General features: G+C 40.8%; 1 protein-coding gene across 1 annotated transcript in view; it reads left to right on the top strand.

The window, feature by feature from the left end:
- The window catches only part of ENPEP (glutamyl aminopeptidase), a 102698-nt gene that overhangs the window by 62737 nt on the left and 20118 nt on the right, over positions 1 to 19843 (top strand). The window contains exons 12-13 of the mRNA XM_075543922.1: positions 13538 to 13674; positions 13790 to 13845. Coding sequence (XP_075400037.1) covers positions 13538 to 13674; positions 13790 to 13845 — 193 coding nt within the window. The remainder of the gene's footprint in view (positions 1 to 13537; positions 13675 to 13789; positions 13846 to 19843) is intronic.

Raw genomic sequence — 19843 nt, 5'->3', positions numbered from 1 at the left:
AGTAAACCATTGAATCGGCTTTTTAAATACGGAACTTAAATTGGATCAGTGTTTCCCAGCGTATGCAGCAGTACTCCTGGGAGCACTAGAATGATCCAGGGGCCTCAGAATCAGAGACCTACACCTTATTCCAAATTATCTGCTATAGTACCCAAAAAATTAGTACAAATATTTGTGTCGAGTTTTTGTTTTATTTTCTGAAAAGGGAACAATAGGTTTAAAAAGTTTGGGGACCTATTAATTAGATCAATTCAAATCAGCACGATAAAAAGAATTTTTAATAGCTCCAAACTATCTCTTTTTTTTTACAAATAACTCAAAGTCCTTTTTACATAGCACATATTATTTTAAATAATCCATTCATGAATTATTTGTCACTGGCTAGTGCTAAACTTCAACTATGACTGGTTTTGCTCACTTAAATTGACTTGAACTATATTTCTGTTTTCAATATACATTGATTTGTCCTTTCTTTACTTGTAATATTGAAGCACATAAAAATAAGGAGGTAATGTCAAATGTTTTCACTGAACAGGATAACAAATAAGGCAAATTTTAGCACCAATCCCCGAAAACCCTTGCTTTATTTGTATACTTTTAACATTGTACTTTGTTTTGTGTACCAAAACCATGTCTTATTTACAGTGAACTAGCCTTGTCTTTGCTCTCGCCCATTAAGGTTTGCTTTTAGGAAAACATTTGGTATGAACTTCCACTCGGGATTTCTTGAGGGTAAAAGCAGACCACATAACCTTTATTTGCATATGCCCATTTCCTCTGGCAACATAGCCTAAAATATTAATTAGGATCTCCCCTTGCAAGTTTCCATACCATTTTAGTAGTTGGTTTAGTCAATTTTACTAAGATATAATTCATATGCAATGCAATTCACTCATTTTTTTCCAAAACCATTTTATTGGGAGCTAATACAGATATTATGGGAGCTATTTATTGGGAGCTAAAAGGTATTATGTCATCCCATAGTTCAGTCACATTGCTACCACAATCAGGTTCAAAACCTTCTCTTCCTTCTTGAACTCCTTGACATCAGCTTCCCTTTACTCCCCCCACCTCCCACCTCCCACCACCACCACACTGTATCTCCCAGGAGCCATTATCTACTGAGAGTGATTCTCAACCTTCCCATGATGCCGCGACCCTTTCATACAGCTCCTGGTGTTGTGGCAACCCTCAACCATAACATTATTTTCATTGCTACTTCATAACTTTCAGTTTGCTACTGTTATGAATCGGGCGACCCCCGTGAAAGAGTTCTTCTTCTCCCAAAGGGGTTGCGACCCACAGGTTGAGAACCGCTGCTCTAGAGATTCATCAATCCTGGGTTTCACATACTGAAAAACAGAAAACTATATAACAAAAATTCAGGAGAGTCACTCCAAATGAAAAAACACACCTGGGGTTAAAAAAAACAAACAAACAATATGAAACACAATACAGAAAATATTGAACACCAGATCAGGCCCAGCATGCATCAGTCGGGACATCAATCAACAAGGTTTTAACCATTCAAGTCAGGGTTACCATTTTTGATCTCCTGTAGTCCCCAATGCTTTCTGTTTGGTAGCCAGTTTTCCCCATCCCTCTATTATGTATCCAATAGGAGAATCACGGGAGGCTATTTCCTAAGAAGATCTCACAAATGTATCTTGGGCTTCTACTGTCATCCGTAGCCTCTGCAAACCAGAATCTCACAATTTAGGCTCTGTTAGTGACTGATGTTAGTATGCTTCATCCTTGTGGATTTGGTTGACATCTCACCTAGATAGCTGCTTGTTTGGAGACCAACCTTGACGACTCCAGAAGCCCTTCTATCTGATAGCCAGGCACCATCTAGTTTCTTCACCACACTTTGCTTTAGCACCATATCTCCTGTGTTCCCTTCCTAAGGTCCACTTTCCAGTGGGGCTATGATGTACAAACTAATTGTTCTTTAATCGGAGCTAGAATTTAGCAGGTTGAAAACTCATTCTTGGATCTGTGTTTTGTTTTGTTTTTTAATCTATCAGTGGATCCCTTTAGAGACCTCCTTATTAATTTGTAGTAGAGATTCTTATTGATCATCTCCCTGGAGCATAAAGATCACCATTAATATGGTCAATTCACTCATTTAAAGTGTGAAATTCACTGAATTTGATATAGTCTCAGATATGTGCAGTCATTATTACTGTCCATTTTAGAGAATTTTCATGACCTAAAAATAAAAACACCTTTTAGCCAACATCACTTATTCTTTGTCTATAGCTCTAAGCAACTACTAAACTATTTCCTGTCCCATTAGATATGCCTATACTAGACATAACACGTAGTGACATTCTATAGTGTAAGGAGGTTTCAAAAAGTTCATGGACATGATAGATCGCTGAAGACAAATGGGTGCATAAGCAAATGTGGTGAAGAAAGCTGATGGTGCCCGGCTATCAAAAGAGATAGTGTCTGGGGTCTTAAAGGCTTGAAGGTGAACAAGCGGCCATCTAGCTCAGAAGCAAATAAGCCCACATGGAAGAAGCACACCGGCCAGTGCGATCACGAGGTGCCCAAGGGACCAGGTATAAGGCATCATGCAAAAAAAAAAAAAGATATAAGTGTGTGTATGTATGTGTATATGTATATATGTATGTGTATATATGTATATATATATCATATTAAATGAAGGGGGAAGTGCAGAGTGGAGACCCAAGGCCCAAGTGTCGGCCAATGGAGATCCCCTCATAGAGGGGTTTAGGAGAGGAATGGGTTAATTAGGGTGTGAGGTAGTATCGATGAAGAACACAGCTTTCCCCCAGATCCTGGATGCTTCCTCCCCCCAACTACCATGATCCGAATTCTACCTTGCAGGGCTGGATAGGACAGAGGCTATACACTGGTACATATGAGGGTTGGAGGTACAGGGAATCCAGGGTGGATGATACCTTCAGGATCAAGGGTGTGAGGGACGATGCTGGGAGAGTGGAGGGTGAGTGGGTTGGAAAGGGGGAACTGATTACAAGGATCCACATGTGACCTCTTCCCTGGGAGAGGGACAGGAGAGAAGGGGGGGAGGGAGACTCCGGATAGGGCAAGATATGACAAAATAACGAGGTATAAATTACCAAGGGCATATGAGGGAGGGGGGAATGGGGAGGGAGGGGTGGGGAAAGAGGACCTGATGCAAGGGGCTTAAGTGGAGAGCAAATGCCTTGAGAATGATTGGGGCAGGGAATGTATGGATGTGTTTTATACAATTGATGTATGTATATGTATGGATTGTGGTAAGAGTTGTTTGAGTCCCTAATAAAATGTAAAAGAAGAAAAAAAAAGTTCATGGAAAAATGAAGCAGATAATGAAATTATTCTACAAACCCTGAAGCCCCCTCATATATGTTCCTTTGTGAATACTTATCTCACTTAAACCAAGATTCATGCATATTGTGTGTCAACATTGCAATGGTAGTGTGTAGTAACAGTTTTTATATTGCTATTGTTGACTAGTCTTTGATTGTGTGGATCTAGCACACATTCATCAATGGATAAGCATCTGTATTGTTTCCACCTTCCGGACATTATGAATAACGCTGCTATAAATATCTATTTAAAAGTCTTTGTGTGGACCCAGTAAGGTTTTCTTTTTGTTGCTATTGTTTCATTTGTTAGTTTTTATTGTGAAATCCATTGTGATTTTACTTTCACTATAAACTCAACCTGCTCCCATTGCAGGAGGAGAATCCTTTCGGAAGCTTTTGGTCTCAGTATGGATGGCTTTCACAAACAACTTCCTGTTGGTTAGCATTATATGAATTTTGTGGTCAACAGTTCTAAGCTCTTTCAGAATTCCCCAGGCAAAATTATATTATTTCATTAAGTTAATGCATTTGTGTTGTGTTTGAGTACCAAGCTTCATCTGTCTTTTGGCCCCTGACTTCTGTATAAGCACACATCCAAAAGGAACATTAAAAGACGGGTAAAAGGGCACTTTAGAAACATGTGCGCTCGCACTGGTTAAAGGCTTGATAAGAAGGCAAGGATTCACCTAGGAGGTTTTCAGTGGATTTGGTTTAATTATTGCTACATCTTTCTTCCAATTGGTCACCATGGCTCATTGAGGATTAAAGAGGAACATCACTCTTGGCAGCTGTTTGCTTTGTGGTTTGTGAATTTAAAAGTATAAATAAATTCATCTACCCTAACACAATTTTCCCAGCATCTTCATGGAGTGAGTCTTCCATGCAAGTGAATGTTCCTGATTTTCTTGTGTTTCATTAAAAAAAGTCAAGGGTTAACAATAACCATTTTCCTAATGTGTATCATGAACCTATTCAGTAGAATATCCTGAGTAATGAATTTAATTCTTAATTCAATGATCTCAGTAAATACTTACACCATGTGAGATACACATGGAGATAATGCTGGGGGTGGGAGGAGGGGTGACACACAAAAAAAGAGAATCCCCCTAATCTTTCTCTTTCTGCAGTTGATTGGCTATTGCAGATGCATAGGCGATTGTGTTGTGAGTGCCTGGTGGAGTGGTTCAGGGTGCCAGGGACATCCACTGGAGAGACTCCAGTCCAGACTTAAGGGTTCAAAGAAGGACACTAGAGAAAGGACATCAAGGCAAAGAGTTAGGGAGCTAACAGTTGGCGTGTCGATGGTGAGAGGGGAAGTGTGCTCGGGATAGAGTGCAAACGTGAGCGAAGCAGGAACTCTCGGGTTCCTCCCCATCTGGCTGTCACTCAACACTGTCTGCCACGGCTGTGGGCTTCTCTGCATTCTGTCTCCCCACCCTGTCGTTCTGTGTCTCCAGGTACATCATATTTGTTGAGTGGACAGCTGAATGAGTGAATGAATGATTAAGCCAGTGAATGATGAGGTACTGGTACTTAGTGACAAGTACCCTTTTATGTGAAATGTCAGGATCATGACTGATCACTTAGCCAGAGTCAAACTGGACATCTCTTCCAACTTCAAAGTGCCGGCTCCATTTTTAGGCTATGCCATAAGTTCCTGTTTCCTGTTTAAGGACATCTTCAGCTCCCAGTTCAGAGCACAGATGACGGCCATGTCCTGAGTTTACTGAATGGACAACCGGCTCAGATTACTAGCCCTCCCTTGCTCTCCCAGTTTCTTTGATGAGTCACCAGTTACAAAATTCCCAAGCAATCATGGGGCTTTCCCCAGAGGTCTGTTAATTACATTTGTATTGCAGATGATATTTTACACCTCACAAATATTAAACATGGAGTGTTTTTAAAAAGAATTTTATTGGGATCTCTTATAGCATTGGGGTCTCTTATAACATTCCATACATCAGTTATATCAATCACATTTGTACATATGTTGCCATCATTTCCAAAACATTTTCTATTTGAGCCCTTGGTATAAGCTCCTCTTCTTTCTCTTCCCTCATGAATCCCTGATCAATTATATATTGTTATTATTATTTTGTATCTTACACTGTCCATGGTCTCCCTTCACCCACATTTCTGTAAATATTGAATGTTTAACACAGTGGTTCTCAACCTTCCTAATTCCAAGACCATTTAATACAATTCTTCATGTTGTCATGACCCCCCCAACCCTAACATTATTTTTGTTGCTACTTCATAAGTGTAATTTTGCTGCTGTTGTGAATCAGGAGACCATGAAAAGGTCATTCTGCCCCCAAAGGGGTCATGACTCACAGGTTGAGAACAACAGAAGAGGAGGGCTCCCTCTTTTCTTTTCAGGTGAGTGATCAGCTCCTTAAAACCACATGTCCTACCTCATGTCCTCGGGCCTCATTAGCTCCCAAAAGGTGATGTGCACATTGTGAAAAAAAGTTCACATCATTGAGACAATTCTAACTCATAACAACCTTATAGGACAGACTACAACTTTCCCTTAGGGTTTCTGAGGTTGGAAATCTTTATGGGAGCAGAAAACTTCCTCTTTCTCCCAAGGAGCAGATCTTCAGTTAGCAGCCCAAGGCATAACCAACCAATCCAGCACTGTGTTCTATGCTCATGGAAGAATTCAGTAAGTTCTTGCCCCCCAAAATGAGTGTTTGCTTCTAACTACTGTACTTTTAAAGATGGCCTATATATGCTAGTGTGTGTCTATCTTTAGTATTTAGTATCTTTACCATTGACTATTGACTACTTTTTTACTATAATACATCCTCATTCAGCAGCACACCACTTTTCTGTTTTTAATGTGCCATTTTTGGGCACAAGGAAGTAAAGTTGCCACGAGCCATTGGATCTTGCTAAAAGCATAATATTTTAAAACAGACACTTACTTATAAATCCATATGGTCCAAGGACTTAGGAGACTCATGGACTTAGGAGTTGGCCTCGTTTATGATGCTTGTTTTCAATACTTCTACCTTTAGGTTTGATGGTGTAGTCAGGATGACTACTTAGTTAACCAAATCCTAACTCTCATATTCATAGGAAATGAATACAATTTTTATGATAGTTATATTTAAATAATTTACAACAAAATCATGATACTTGTTTACTAAATTAATAAGTCGAGTCTCATGGAATGTCTGAACAGTGAGTGTACTGATCATTACAGACTCAAGGAAAATTCTCTTTTGCTGGTTCATAAGCTTGATTTTATCAGTTCCATCCATCTGGGAACTAAACCTTGGAATATTCATACCAAGCAAACATATGAGAGATAATGTTAAAATGTCCATTCATTAATTTACAGAGAAAAAAAACCATACTGACCAAGGAAATCAAAATACTCATATCATCTTCCCAAGAAGAGAGTTTACTTACTAAGGGGAGAGTTAGAGTAGTTCCGTCATTTTAGAGATGTCATTAAGCTGTGACAGCCTTATATAAGGAAGTTTCAAACAGTTCATGGAAAATGGAATGGAAAGATCATAAAATTTTTCCACAAACTTTTTGAAGTCCCTTGTACATTACGGTAGCCAGAGGAAGGCTAGTGTTGCTTGTAGAGGCTATTAGTAATGGCTTGGTGCAAGAAGGGCGACCGTCTAGTAGCCTGTTCATGAGCAGGAGCCTCTCTGTGGTGGCTGTCTTCCAATTGATGAGTGACAAGTCTGGTCTTCCACCCATTGGATCTTGGAGTCTGCTGCCCAGTCCTTTTCATCTGTCCAGCAGACAGGTAGAGAGAATGGAGGATTCTGGAGAGGTGGGGGGGGGGCAGGGGGCGGGCAGGCTTGTTCATTGACTTCTTTTTTTTTTCCTTTTTAAAATTTTTTTATTTTGTTCATTGAATTCTTACAGGTAGAATTCTCACCTGTAAGTCCAGGTTCAACTCCTGGTCAATGCACCGTATGCATAGCTACCAGCTGTCGGTCAACATAGCTTGCACCTTCTCGGAATATGGAACAGGTTTCAAGGGAACTTCTAAGAGAGGATAATTTGAAAGAAAATCTACTTCCAAAAATTATCAAATCATAATCATAATCCAATCTACAACTAATCCATGCGACTGATTAGTGCAGAACCGGGGAACATTTGCTTCTATTGTGCTTTGAGGGCCAGTTAGCGACCATACAGAGCAAACCTAAGACTTTATTTGTGACTTATGCCTACAATATGTGACCAGTTCTCAGCCCCATACAGTTGAGTTACAGTTATGATGAAACCAAAGTCAATATCCTCAAGGGGGTTCTGACTCGTCGCGCCGCTGGGGACAGGAGAGACCTGCCCTCGGGTTTGTGAGGCTGTAACTCCTTGCAGGGGTAGGAAGTCTCACTTCTCTCCCTTAGAGTGGCTGATGGTGTCAACTGCTGACGTTGAGGGTAGCAGCCCAGCTCTTAGACACGACGCCACCAGGACTCCTTGCAATGATGATAAGTACATAATAAATGTAGTATAGCTGTGTACTGAAAAGGAAGCAGTATGATAAGCAATCTAACGAATACCTGTCATATCAACTCTTTTTGTATAGGACTATATCTGTCAAAAGCAGCCCTGGTGGTGCAGTGGTTATATGTTGGGCTATGATCTGCATGGTCATCAGTTCAAAACCACCAGCAGCTCCAAGGGAGAAATATTGAACTTCCTAATCCTGTAAACAGTTGCAATCTCAGAAACATGAAGGGGGCCACTATGAGTCAGCACTGACTCGATGGCAGTGAGTTTGGTATTTTGATACCTGTGAAAAAGTCTAGCTCAGTTGGGTAGCTGCCTTCCCTGGGCCACCTGGACACACACAGGTCCACCTTCCCTACGTAGCTCTCCTTTGAACTTATTTCCTCCCAGCCACCAACAGCATCATTCAAGACAATCTTTACATGTGAGAAGCACATTTTGTTTTACTTATTCTAGCTCACTACATAGCATATTATCTATGAAAATTACACTTTGTTTCTGGAGGATTATCTAGGTCATTTGCTGAGATTTAGTAGACTCTGGATTTATTAGTAACTTTATTTATAATTGCATTGGAGGTTCTTGCCTCTCATATCATAATGCATACATTCCTCCACCGTGTCAAGCACATTTGCACACATGCCGTCATCATCATTTTCAAAGCATTCTCTTCCCACTTGAGCCCCTGATATCAGCTCCCCATTTCTTCCCCTCCTCCCCTACTCGCCTTCCCTCACAAACCCTTCATAAATTATAGATTATTGTTGACATGTATTGCATCATCCTCCATCAGCCCCACCCACTTTTCCATTGTTTGTCCCCCTGAGAGGGGGATATAGGTTGATCATTGGTATCTCTACTCTCGTTGTTGGCCCTGGGGGAGGGGGCTTATCTATTCTGATTCCCTGTGTTTAGGGCTCTTATCTGTAGCAGTGTGCATGCTCTGGTCTAATCTGACTTGTAAGGTGAAATCGAGGTCATGATAGTGGGGTGAAGGAAACACCAAAGAGCTAGAGGAAAGTTGTGTGTTTCATCGGTGCTATACTGCACCCTGACTGCACCCACCCCCATTCACCTTGGGTATTATTTTGTTTGGGGTCTTAGATGCCTGATACCTGATCCTATCAATGCCTCATGATCGCACAGACTGGTATGCTTCTTCCATGTGGGCTTTGTTGCTTCTGAGCCAAATGGCTGCTTGTTTATCTTCAAGCCTTTAAGATCCCAGGCACTGTATCTTTTGATAGCTGGACACCCAGGCACTGTATCTGTTGATAGCTGGACACCATCAGCTTTCTTCACCACATTTACTTTTGCACCCATTTTGTCTTCAGCGATCATGTGGGGAAGGTGAGCATCACAGAATGCTAGATTTTAGAACAAAGTGTTCTTGTGTTGAGGGAGTACTTGAGGCTATGAATGTTTTCTTGAAAACATTTCCACAAATGAATAATCAACCCATTTTCTATCAAATCATGTTAGTCTTAATTTAAAAGATTGCAATCCTGTTAACTCACCTCGCTGCCATTGAGTTAACGCTAATCATATATTTTTGTCTGTTTTAGCATTAAGTATAGTATAACATTTAGTGAACTATAACTACTGCCATTTTTCACGGAAAGGGATTTGCTTAAAGGAGCACTTCAGCAAAGGAATTTTGTCACCAAAGGAAAATGTGTTTCTCCGTAGGAATCTCAGGCTATCCCAAGCAGTGTCTCAAGCTCCTGCCATTGGGTCAGTTCTGACTCATAGTGACCTGATAGGCAGGGCAGAGCTGCCTCTGTGGGTTTCCAAGACTGATTCTAAATGAGTGGAGAGTCTTGTCTTTCTCCCTCACTAGCAGTATAGTTGACTTCAACTTGCTATAGTTATTTATACTGTACAATAATATTACAGAGTTATGAAATATCCTCAGCTACTAAAATCTATCTGGGCTAAAAAAGTTTTAATTAATTAAATTTATTTAATTCTAAGTGAAATTTTGATCAGATAATTACCAGCTTTCTCTATCAGTTAGACAAATAATAGGATTACTAATAGGCATTTTCAAGGAAGAGCCCTTACAGGGAAATTGTTCATTTAATACCTCTATGCTTAGAATTAAGCATCCCTTTGGGTCCTGTCAGGTAAGCTGGACTGCTAACGGCAAGGTCAGTGGTTCAAACCCACCAACTGTTCCACAGGAAAAAAAAAAAAAAGATGAGTTTTTTTCTGCTCCCAGAAAGATTTACAGCCTCGGAAACCTTCTAAAGCAGCAGTTCTCAACCTGTGGGTCGCAGCCTCTTTGGGGGTTGAATGACCTTTTCACAGGGGTTGCCTAAGACCATCAGAAAACCCATATTTCCGATATTCTTAGGAACCAAGACACCACTCCTCCATCTCCAGGCAGGTCTGCCTACATGCAGATACATGCACATATGAGTACCCTGCGTGAAGACCCATACTACACCATGCTTCAAAATAAAATTTCATTTATTTGTAATTAGAAATAAATATTTCACAATATGTAATTACATAGTGTTTTTGTGATTAATCACTATGCTTTAATTATGTTCAATTTGTAACCATGAAAATACATCCTGCATATCAGATAATTTACATGATGATCTATAGCAGTAGCAAAGTTACAGTTATGAAGTAGCAACAAAAGTAATGGTTGGGGTCACCACAATATGAGGAACTGTATTAAAGTGTCACGGCATTAGGAAGGTTGAGAACCACTGTGCTAAAGGGTCATCGTAGACTTGGATCTATACAGCAGTAGTGGGTTGGGTGGTATACAAGTTGAGTGATAACTATTTGGTCTTGAAACTTATATTTTCACATATATATAATGTTAGTGTGTTTATAATATCCTTTCTGATGGAAAAATGTCACTAATCCTAAGCAGTAGGATCCCATTACATGTGTTGCATATGTATGTGTCTGCGTTTGTGTATAAAAACACACGGACACACCACGAATAGAAGATGAGCAACGAAGGGTAACTGTGGCGGGTGGTTTTAGAGTCTTCGCTATCCTTTGTGTGGATGTGTGCCTTTTTCAAATGCTCCCCAAAGCATGCATGCCCCCGTTATAACCAGGGAGGAAAGGATGGTACGTGAGAGAAGCAGAAGAAAACCCAAACCTACCTCGGGCACCTGCACCAGGCCTCCACATTTCAGTCCTGCTTGCCTCATCACACATCTGACACCTGTTCTGAATGCTATGTGAACTTGGAAAATCCTGAACTACTGACTTCCTGGACCTCAGCTTCCTCATCGATAAAGTGAGAAAGATCACAGTAACTCTAGACAGGCTTAACTAGTTACATACACAGTGCGCTAAACGACTGCAGTGTTTAGATGGATTGCCAGGAACATCCCAGTGTTATTTATATTTGGTTGGCCATTCATAGCAATGGCGACATATCTACTTTCATAGTAATGTAGACAGCTACCATCTGTTGAACACAAGCTAGGTTGTCATATTGAATTGTCACAGTAGCCTGGTGAGGGACTTGTATCCCCTTTTTCTTATGGTGAACTGGGATACAGAGAGGTCAAGTGACCTGGACAAGGTCACACAGCTAGTAAGTTAGAGAATAAGGATTTTATCCGTTGTCTGTTGGACTCTAAAGTTGGTGCTCTTTCATCTGAAACATGTGGCTTTATGCTTAGCAAGAGACACTCCTGCTGATGCAAGCATTCAAAGTCTATGGCTGCCAAAAGATTAGCTTTCTTTCAACAACTTGTCCATGGGAGAATGGCAAAGAAAGATAAATACTCCACGAGTGAGGTAAGGGTTTATAATCTGTCAAGTACCTACTCTGAAAGTTTCTAAAGAAACGTACTGTCTTGGTGAAGAGCTTATCCATACATTACGAACAACTACTGTACCCTGGATCTCTTCCAGACCGTGCAAACCCTTCCAAAATTCAAGTCATCTTTCCTCCCAAACGTACGCTTCTTCTTCTGCTCACTACTGGCAATGCCATTAGTCACGCAACTGTGCGAGTCACCCTCCCCTTTGCTAACTTTCCACATCAAGTCAGAGAACAGGCTGTGTTGATTTTACTTTTACTTTGTGAGCGATCTCTGAAATACATCACTTCCTTTCTCAATTCATCATCTCCACTTTCGTGTAATCCCTTATCCTCTCTTTCCTCGGCCACAGGGAAATATTTAGTCTCTTTACCTTCGAACCGCCTTCCAGTCTCGACGCCATCGTTGTTCGCATCCCTTGAATTGACCCTGATTCCCAGCAAAAGGAAGTGCTGTCTAGTCCTGTGATAAGTTCAGCATCAGACTGTGTGAGCCGGAGGGTTTTCACTGGCTGATTTGCAGAAGTGGATTGCCAGGCCTTTCTTCCTACCCATCTTAGTCTAGACGCTCTGCTGAAACTTGTTGAGTATTAAAGCAACATGGAAGCCTTCACTGATGGCTATTCTTGAAGGATGTTGGCTAGGAACCACATCTCCTTGTTTGGAGAAGAATTCCACCACAGGACCACCACCATCGGCCTCTCTCCACTGCGCCTCTCAAAGTTAGCATTCAAGAAAACATACTGGAACATATTTGTCTCTGTGTGGACATTTTTCATATCCTCCCACCTCTTAGAAGATGGATTCTTTAAAAGAGCAAGGGTTTTCACATGGAAGCTCGATTTCCAGCCTCAACCTCCCCTTCACAGGGCTGAGCAGTGTTTCCATCTGTTGGGCATGGGGTCGCCATGGGGCAGAACCAACACCCTGGCCCCTAACAGCCCTCTTTTCCAAAACACACTCTATGTTTCACTATGTGAAACGAATTGAACTTTCTCACACACACTAATAATTCCCATGCCATGATTTAAATGTCAGATTGTCCACACAAACAAACGAGCACATGGATTGCAAAGTGCACACATATAAACTAACAACAGCAAATGTTTCCCAGGTCAGACTGTACCTAGAACAGACAGCTCAGATGCTTCAGGGTTGGACTTCTCAAATCAAGATATCGGATGCCCTGTCCAAATACTGGATGCTATCTGGCACGAAAGTTAATTTGGTCACTTCTTTGATGCTTTCTGCTTAAATGAGGAAGTAAATGACTTACAAGCTAAGTAATATTGAAAGAGCAAGTCTAAAATGGATGGAAAAATCCAAAATGTTGACTTTTGAGACTTCAGGTCTATGGCAGACCTTCTGACATTTTAAAAGCTTTACGGATTCTTAAATCACTGTTTAGCTTAGCAGTAACCATTCCCCCAACTTGAATGTTGATTTAATACGAAAAGTATCCTTTTAAATGTTGACATTTTATCTCCTCCAGGCTGCCCAAGTGAGTAGTCTTTGTGTTGTTAATCCATTATAATTAGGACTATCTAGACTACCCCCAGCAGGCATGACTTGTGGCTTCAGGCACTGTTTTCGTTTATGGAGGGATTAACAAGTGCAAGAACTGTTTCCCCCTTGCAAGCTTCTGCCAGTAAGAAGTTTAAGTCACAAATTATAGGACACTTATTTACATTACTTATTTCTTGCTCAGCTCATGCATTCTAGTGATATTGTAAAGTCAGGCAACTAAATAATAATTAGGTTTTTAGGACCTTGGATTGAAATCAAGCTTGACTCTTTGAGCCAATAATTCCTTTTTTCCTGTTCTTTTTAACTCACTGGGTCTAGTTTCTCTGTGTTTACAGCATATTTAAATATGTTTCTCATTAGTGTTTATTTACTACCACAGGAATCATTTTGAACCCCTCAAATCCTAGTGGAAATGCTTTTCTCAAAATAAATCCAGATCATATTGGGTTTTATCGTGTAAATTATGAGAAATCAACGTGGGACCAGATAGCTTCTAATCTCTCCACTGACCACAAGGTGAGCATTAACAATGGCTGTGAATTGCTCTATCTTTAGTCTACCAGTCATGAATGTTTTCAACACACGTTGCTTGATTTAAGAAATGTTTCTTCTCTTCTTTCCCATTTTTCAGAGCTTTTCTTCTGCTGATCGTGCAAGCTTAATTGATGATGCTTTTGCTTTAGCAAGGTGAGTTGTAGAAGGAAGCAAGTATTATGGGCTTGGCTATCATGAAATTCAACAAATTTAACTACAAAGCAAAACTTTACATGTTAATTAATTTCAAAAGAAAGGCAAAGAAATAACTACGCATCCATTTTCAAAAAAGGAAATAAATATTAACCATTTTTTATTTAAAACATTCAACTTATGTCATTGCTTTGCTTAAATCTAAAGCCCTGATTTCAGTTCTTGAGAGCATTCTAGCCAAAATACTGATTCTAAACCTTAACCTGTACACAAAAATCCTCTACTGTCTTTGAGATGGGCTTGTCTATATCAGTCTTTGTGCTAACTAGGAGTGACATTTGAAAATACTAAAAAGTACACCATTAAAATTTTATTTAATAAAAAAGCCAAGCAATGCATTCCCTTAATTCAGTTCCTGGAGCATAAGTCCATTATAAGATTTTATGGCTAGAACTGTCAAATCTTCTTCAAGACCCGATGGTAAGAAGATTGACCCACTGTGGTCCTCTGGTATTGATCAGAATTACGGCATCGGTTAGGAAAATTGATTTTTTTTCATGGCCTGACAGCAACATGTATTTAGAAAAAGATAACAACAACAACATAGATTTAAAAATGAACAAGTAGTAGCCACAGCACCTGTGCAATTGTTTTGGTTACTAACACCATGAATTCACCAACGTTTATTGAGTGCTGACACTTTGAGGAGTTGGGGACACAGGAGACTTGTTTCACTGGATTTGTAGTGTTCCCATCCTCGATATGAGCAATATACTGAGAATGAGATGCTACGACCTGGTGGAGTTGCCTGGAATTTCTTGGATAGCTGGCCCTTTTATGGGACCCTCTATTTCCCCACAGTTACATTGCCCATTTTCCCCCTACACGAATCTGTACGTTTCAAGAGAGGAAGCGCCCGGTCTTCTTAATCATTTTATCCATGGTTCGTGACCATGCTGTGCTCACAGTAATGAAAACCAAACCAGACCCCTCAGACCCCTTGAGATCAAGTCCATGTGGATTCCTAGTGCCCCCAAAGACAGCCTAGAAGTCTCCCACTCTGGCACCACCGCGAATCTCTCCAGAAGCAGACTGCCACATCTTTCTCCCAAGCTGGTGGGTTCAAACTCCATCTTTTCCTGTAGCTGCCAAGTGATTAAATCCCCGGGAAACCAGTTCTTTATGCTCATAGTGCATGTTCAATAAAGACATGCTGAGTATCTGGAGAGGAGGGAGCCCTGGTGGCGTGGTTAGAAAGCACCAGCGCTCTGCAGGAGAAGGATGGATACAGAGTAAATAAGAGCAATAGATCTGCCCTGCAGGGTTGTTATGAGGCAGAATTGGCCCAATGGAAGTGAGTGTGTTTGTTTCAATAGCTGGAAAGATAAGATACCAGCACTCGAGGCTTAAAAACGTTTCTACACAAACCTCCTAGAGAATGTGCTGGGAGCCATAAAATGTTCTTGATGTTCGTCAAAGTGGGGGCTATAAGGCTAAAACATGGGGTTTTATTTTTAACTAGATCAAAATCTTGGTTCCATAGAACCTTGAGTAAGTTTCCTAATTTTTCTCTGCCTTGGTTTTCTTATAAGTAAAAAGAAATTGACTTCATACAACTCTCTCGAGGAACCCATGAAACAGTGTGTGTAAAAGGCCTAGGAGGTAATCTGGTCTCTAGAGGATATTAAACAGTGTCAAAATCATGACAATGACCGTGCCAAAAATGAGTGGGGGAACATAACTTATTAGTTATTGACGTGTCCAAAAAGCATCTACCAAAGATTCATGGCAAGAACAAGGCATTTACAGAAGCTCGTTGAGTCTGTCATGTATATTACCTTTGTAGGCAACAGGCAATATGATTGCCTTTAGTGAATCTCAACATTTAACCTCTTAAATTGATCATAGGTCAAGATGTGCGTTCTGTTAGAATGTGACGATTTTATTAATTAAGAAATAGCAAGGGCGCATCTACTATGTGTCAGACACTGGGCTCCTGTCTATGAAATTTCGTGGCAAAAGATGTTCTCTAAATGTCCTTGTCGAACTACTTGAAATTATTTCCGGGCAACCCTGCTGTGAGTGCTTCATGCTCCTTCCCACGGGGGAGCGCCTTGACCGTGAGGCACGGCACAGCACTGCAGTGTTGCCTTACTTTAATCTCGTGCTCATCGCAAAACAACAAGCTTTTGGTTTTGTCCTTACATTTATTTATTTTGCTTTAAGATGAAGTGAATGCCTCTTATACAGTTTCTCTAAGGAATCGTGTGTAAAGCAATTGTCTCACAGACTTGAAAAGTTCCTCAACTCCTTGGCTGTAGCCCATAAAACTGTGAAGCACTGCGGAAAGGAAAAAGTGAAACCAACGAAACAAGAAAGGAGAGAATAACACAACAGTAGATCCAAAAATGCCTGAGGTAGCCTTTGGCCCAATTTCCTTCTACAAACATGAAGAAAATCGAAAGGGATAAGGAATACACAAGAGAGATGATTAGAGGTTTGTTGAGAACACTCTGAAACAGGACAAACTGCCCTTGTATCCACTCTGACTCATCGGAATTCTGCAGGACAGCGGAGACCTGTCTCCAGGGCTTCCTAACTGTAAGTCTGTACAGACGCCGATGGCCGGTCTCTCTCCCACAGACCAGCTGGGAGGTTTAGACTGCTGACCTTTCAGGAAAAGCCAAGTAGTTACCCACTCTACCACCAGGGCTCCTTTCTGCTGGTGGGAGTTGGGGAGGAGAAATCTGTGGATCAAAAGGTAAATGCCTGTGGTAGGATTCGAACCTATTTCACCTTGCAAGGTGGGGATCCCCCAGGTGTTTCCCCCAACCAATCCACCAGCCATTCTGTCACTGAAGGTTTGCATATTGCCATGTTGCTAAACGGGTTTCATTGGAGCTTGCGGACTAAAAGTTACCAGGAAGAAAGACTTGACCATCAATTTCCTGAAACCAGCCAATGAAAACCCCATGGACCACACTGCTTCAGTCTATAGCTAATCCTGGTGATGCTGCGTGACCAGGCTACACTGTGCTGCATTATGCTTGGGGCTACTATGAGTCTAGGGCCAACTCAAAGGCAGTGAGTTACTACAGTAACAACAACCCACGTATTTGGAATTCCGGGGTGGTGCAAACAGGTAATGCATGTAGCTGCTAATTCAAAGATTGGGTGTTCAAATCTACACATAGACATGTTGGGAAGGGGGGAAAAGACTTAATAATCTACTTTCCAAAAACCAGCTATCGAAAATGCCATGAAGCACCAGTTTGCTTCCATAAACATAGGATCTCCACGAGCTGGAATCAACTGAACCAAAACAGGTTTACTAGGGGCTCAAAAAGAATACAGCAGTTAATTACAAGAAAAAAGAAACCATTAACACCAAAAATGCTTGTATGTAGTTGTACGTCTCTAACAATATATGGACCACTTGTCTGTCAGTGTGTCGTGCTGTTGTGGCTTGCATGGCGCTGCGATGCAGGAAGATGTGCCACTGGTATTTCAAAACCACGGCGAGCAGGTTTCAGTAGAGCAATCAGACTAAGAGCTGACCAGGGAGACAGAATAGGCTGAGGGGTGAGCCACTGAAAATGTTTACAGAGACAGCAGTCAAGGACTGAAACCGCATCTTGTATTGGGTCAATCTGCTACACAAGATCCGTTTAAAGTGTGAGAGAGTAAAGATGCCACTTTGAAAAATTATGGAGCCCCTGACCCAAGCTTCGGTGGCAGAGCGGGGTACACACTGTGCTGCCAATTGCAAGGCCAGCAGTTTGGAACCACCAGCCCCTCCTTGGGGAAAAGATGAGGCTTTCGATTCCAAGAAAGAGTTACTGTTGCAGAAACCCACAGGGGCGGTTCTAACCCGTCCTATGGAGTCACTGTCAGTCAGAATTTGGTTTTGTTCTTTGGGACCAAAGTCCTGATATTTTCAATCGCCTCATGTGAAAGCTGGCCATATGCATGGGAAAACTGACAATAAATAAGACAGACCACAGACTAATTCATGCGCTTGAATTATGGTCTTGGCTTAGAATTTTGAAACACCATGAACTGCTAGAAGAACAAGCAAATCTGTCTTGGGGAAAGGGCAGCCAGAATGCTGCTCAGAAGTGAAAATGGTGATCACATGTACTTTTGACATACTATCAGGAGACTAGTCCATGGAGAACATTATTCTTGGTGAAGTTGAGGGTGAGCTAAAAAGAAGAAGACGCTCAATGAGATGGATTGACAAAGCGCTGCAACATGGTCTCAAATGGAAAAATTGAGTGTGGTTCAGGACCAGGCAGTGTTTCCTTCTATCACGCATAAAGTTGCTGTGAGTCACAGCTGACTTGAGGAAATCTGACATATATATATATATATATATATATATATATATATATATATATATATATATATATATATATATACTCACAAGGAAGACAGAATAGGCTGTCCACTTCTTAGGGGCGAGTCACTGAAAATACTTACAGAAACTGCAGTCAAGGACTCAAACAGCATCTTGTATTGGGTAAATCTGCAGTGAATTAATAGCAATTGACAATCACACTAAATATAAATTAATTAAATTCAGAAGTCTAGAGGCAGAGAGTGGAAGATTGATTTTAAAGCACATCCCATGAGTATGTTCCCAGAAGAGACACACCCTTGACCCAAAGATAAAAACTGGTGAAAAATAAACGAATGGGGGGAAATATCAAGCAAGCAATGACGACAGGGATTTGGTTCAGCGGAGGTGCAGTGTTCCCATCCTCCCTAGGAGCAGTGTCCTGAGGATGAGATGCTCTCCACAGTTGCAATAGTAATTTCTGACATGTTCCTGACAAAGCACACTTTAGAATCAGTGAAGACAGACCCAGAAGGGCATTATATAACGTCTGGAGGAGGGACACCAAGAAGATATAACAGTGATTACTAGTGTCCAACCAATGACTGCCCTCCAAAACGCGCTCAACCAACTCAGAATTGAAAAGAGTTTTACAGTAGTCGCAGGACACTTAGCATGCCACTTTCAACCAGGGGAAAACAACTCAAGGAAAAACAGCAAAGATACAGGAGCTCTAAATAGCGAACCCAATCAATATAATCAGAATATACCACCCAAGAGCAGCACAATAAACATTCTTTACCTGGTGGGAAATTCTCTAGCACGTACCATGTTCTAGGCCACAAAAGCAAGACTCAATAAATTCAAAATCATCAACATAATATGAGGCAACTTCTCTGATCATAATACTATAAAACCAGAAACCCATGATTGGAAGAATCAGGAAAAGTAAATATATGGAAACATAACACATTACTTCACAATGATTGGGTCATAGAAGAACTAAAAATATGTGATCAAAAGACATATTTAGGATCAAATGGATATGAAACAGTACATACCAAAACCTGTGAGCCGGTACTCAGAGGAAAACTTATAATGATGCAGGCACATAACAACAACAACAACAAAATAATCCCAAATCAACTTAACCCTCCAACTTGAACAAATAGAAAAGAAGTTCCAGGTATCAGAGGAAATGAAATAATCAAGATCAAAGCAGGAATAAAAGGCAGTAGAAATCATAAAAATGATTAAAATAATCAACAAAACTGGAAGACAGTTCTTTGAGAGGATCAATAAAATTAACAAACTGCTAGACAAATTCTCAAATGAGAAAAATGAGAAGACACCACCAAAATAAATAAATGGGTGGCATTACAATAGAACCAATAGAGACCAAAAACAGGCGACATAACAAACAGTATGAAATCCTGTACTCCAACAAATTTGAAAGCCTATGAGAAATGGACTAATGTCTACAAACTACCAACCCAAACTAGCACAAATGGAGATCCAAATATCTGACCAGACGCCTAGAAAAGTACAAATGGAAGATGTCATAATAAAAACATCCACCCTAGAGCTCCCCCCTAAAAGGCCTGGTCTAAATAGCTTCCCTGGAGACTTCTACCACACACTCACAGACCATTCCATAAC

The sequence above is a fragment of the Tenrec ecaudatus genome, chromosome 3 (assembly GCF_050624435.1).
Source record: "Tenrec ecaudatus isolate mTenEca1 chromosome 3, mTenEca1.hap1, whole genome shotgun sequence".
NCBI classification, from domain to species: Eukaryota; Metazoa; Chordata; class Mammalia; order Afrosoricida; family Tenrecidae; genus Tenrec; species Tenrec ecaudatus.
Note: the sequence above shows the minus strand (reverse complement) of the source record. Positions and strands in the feature narration are given on the sequence as shown.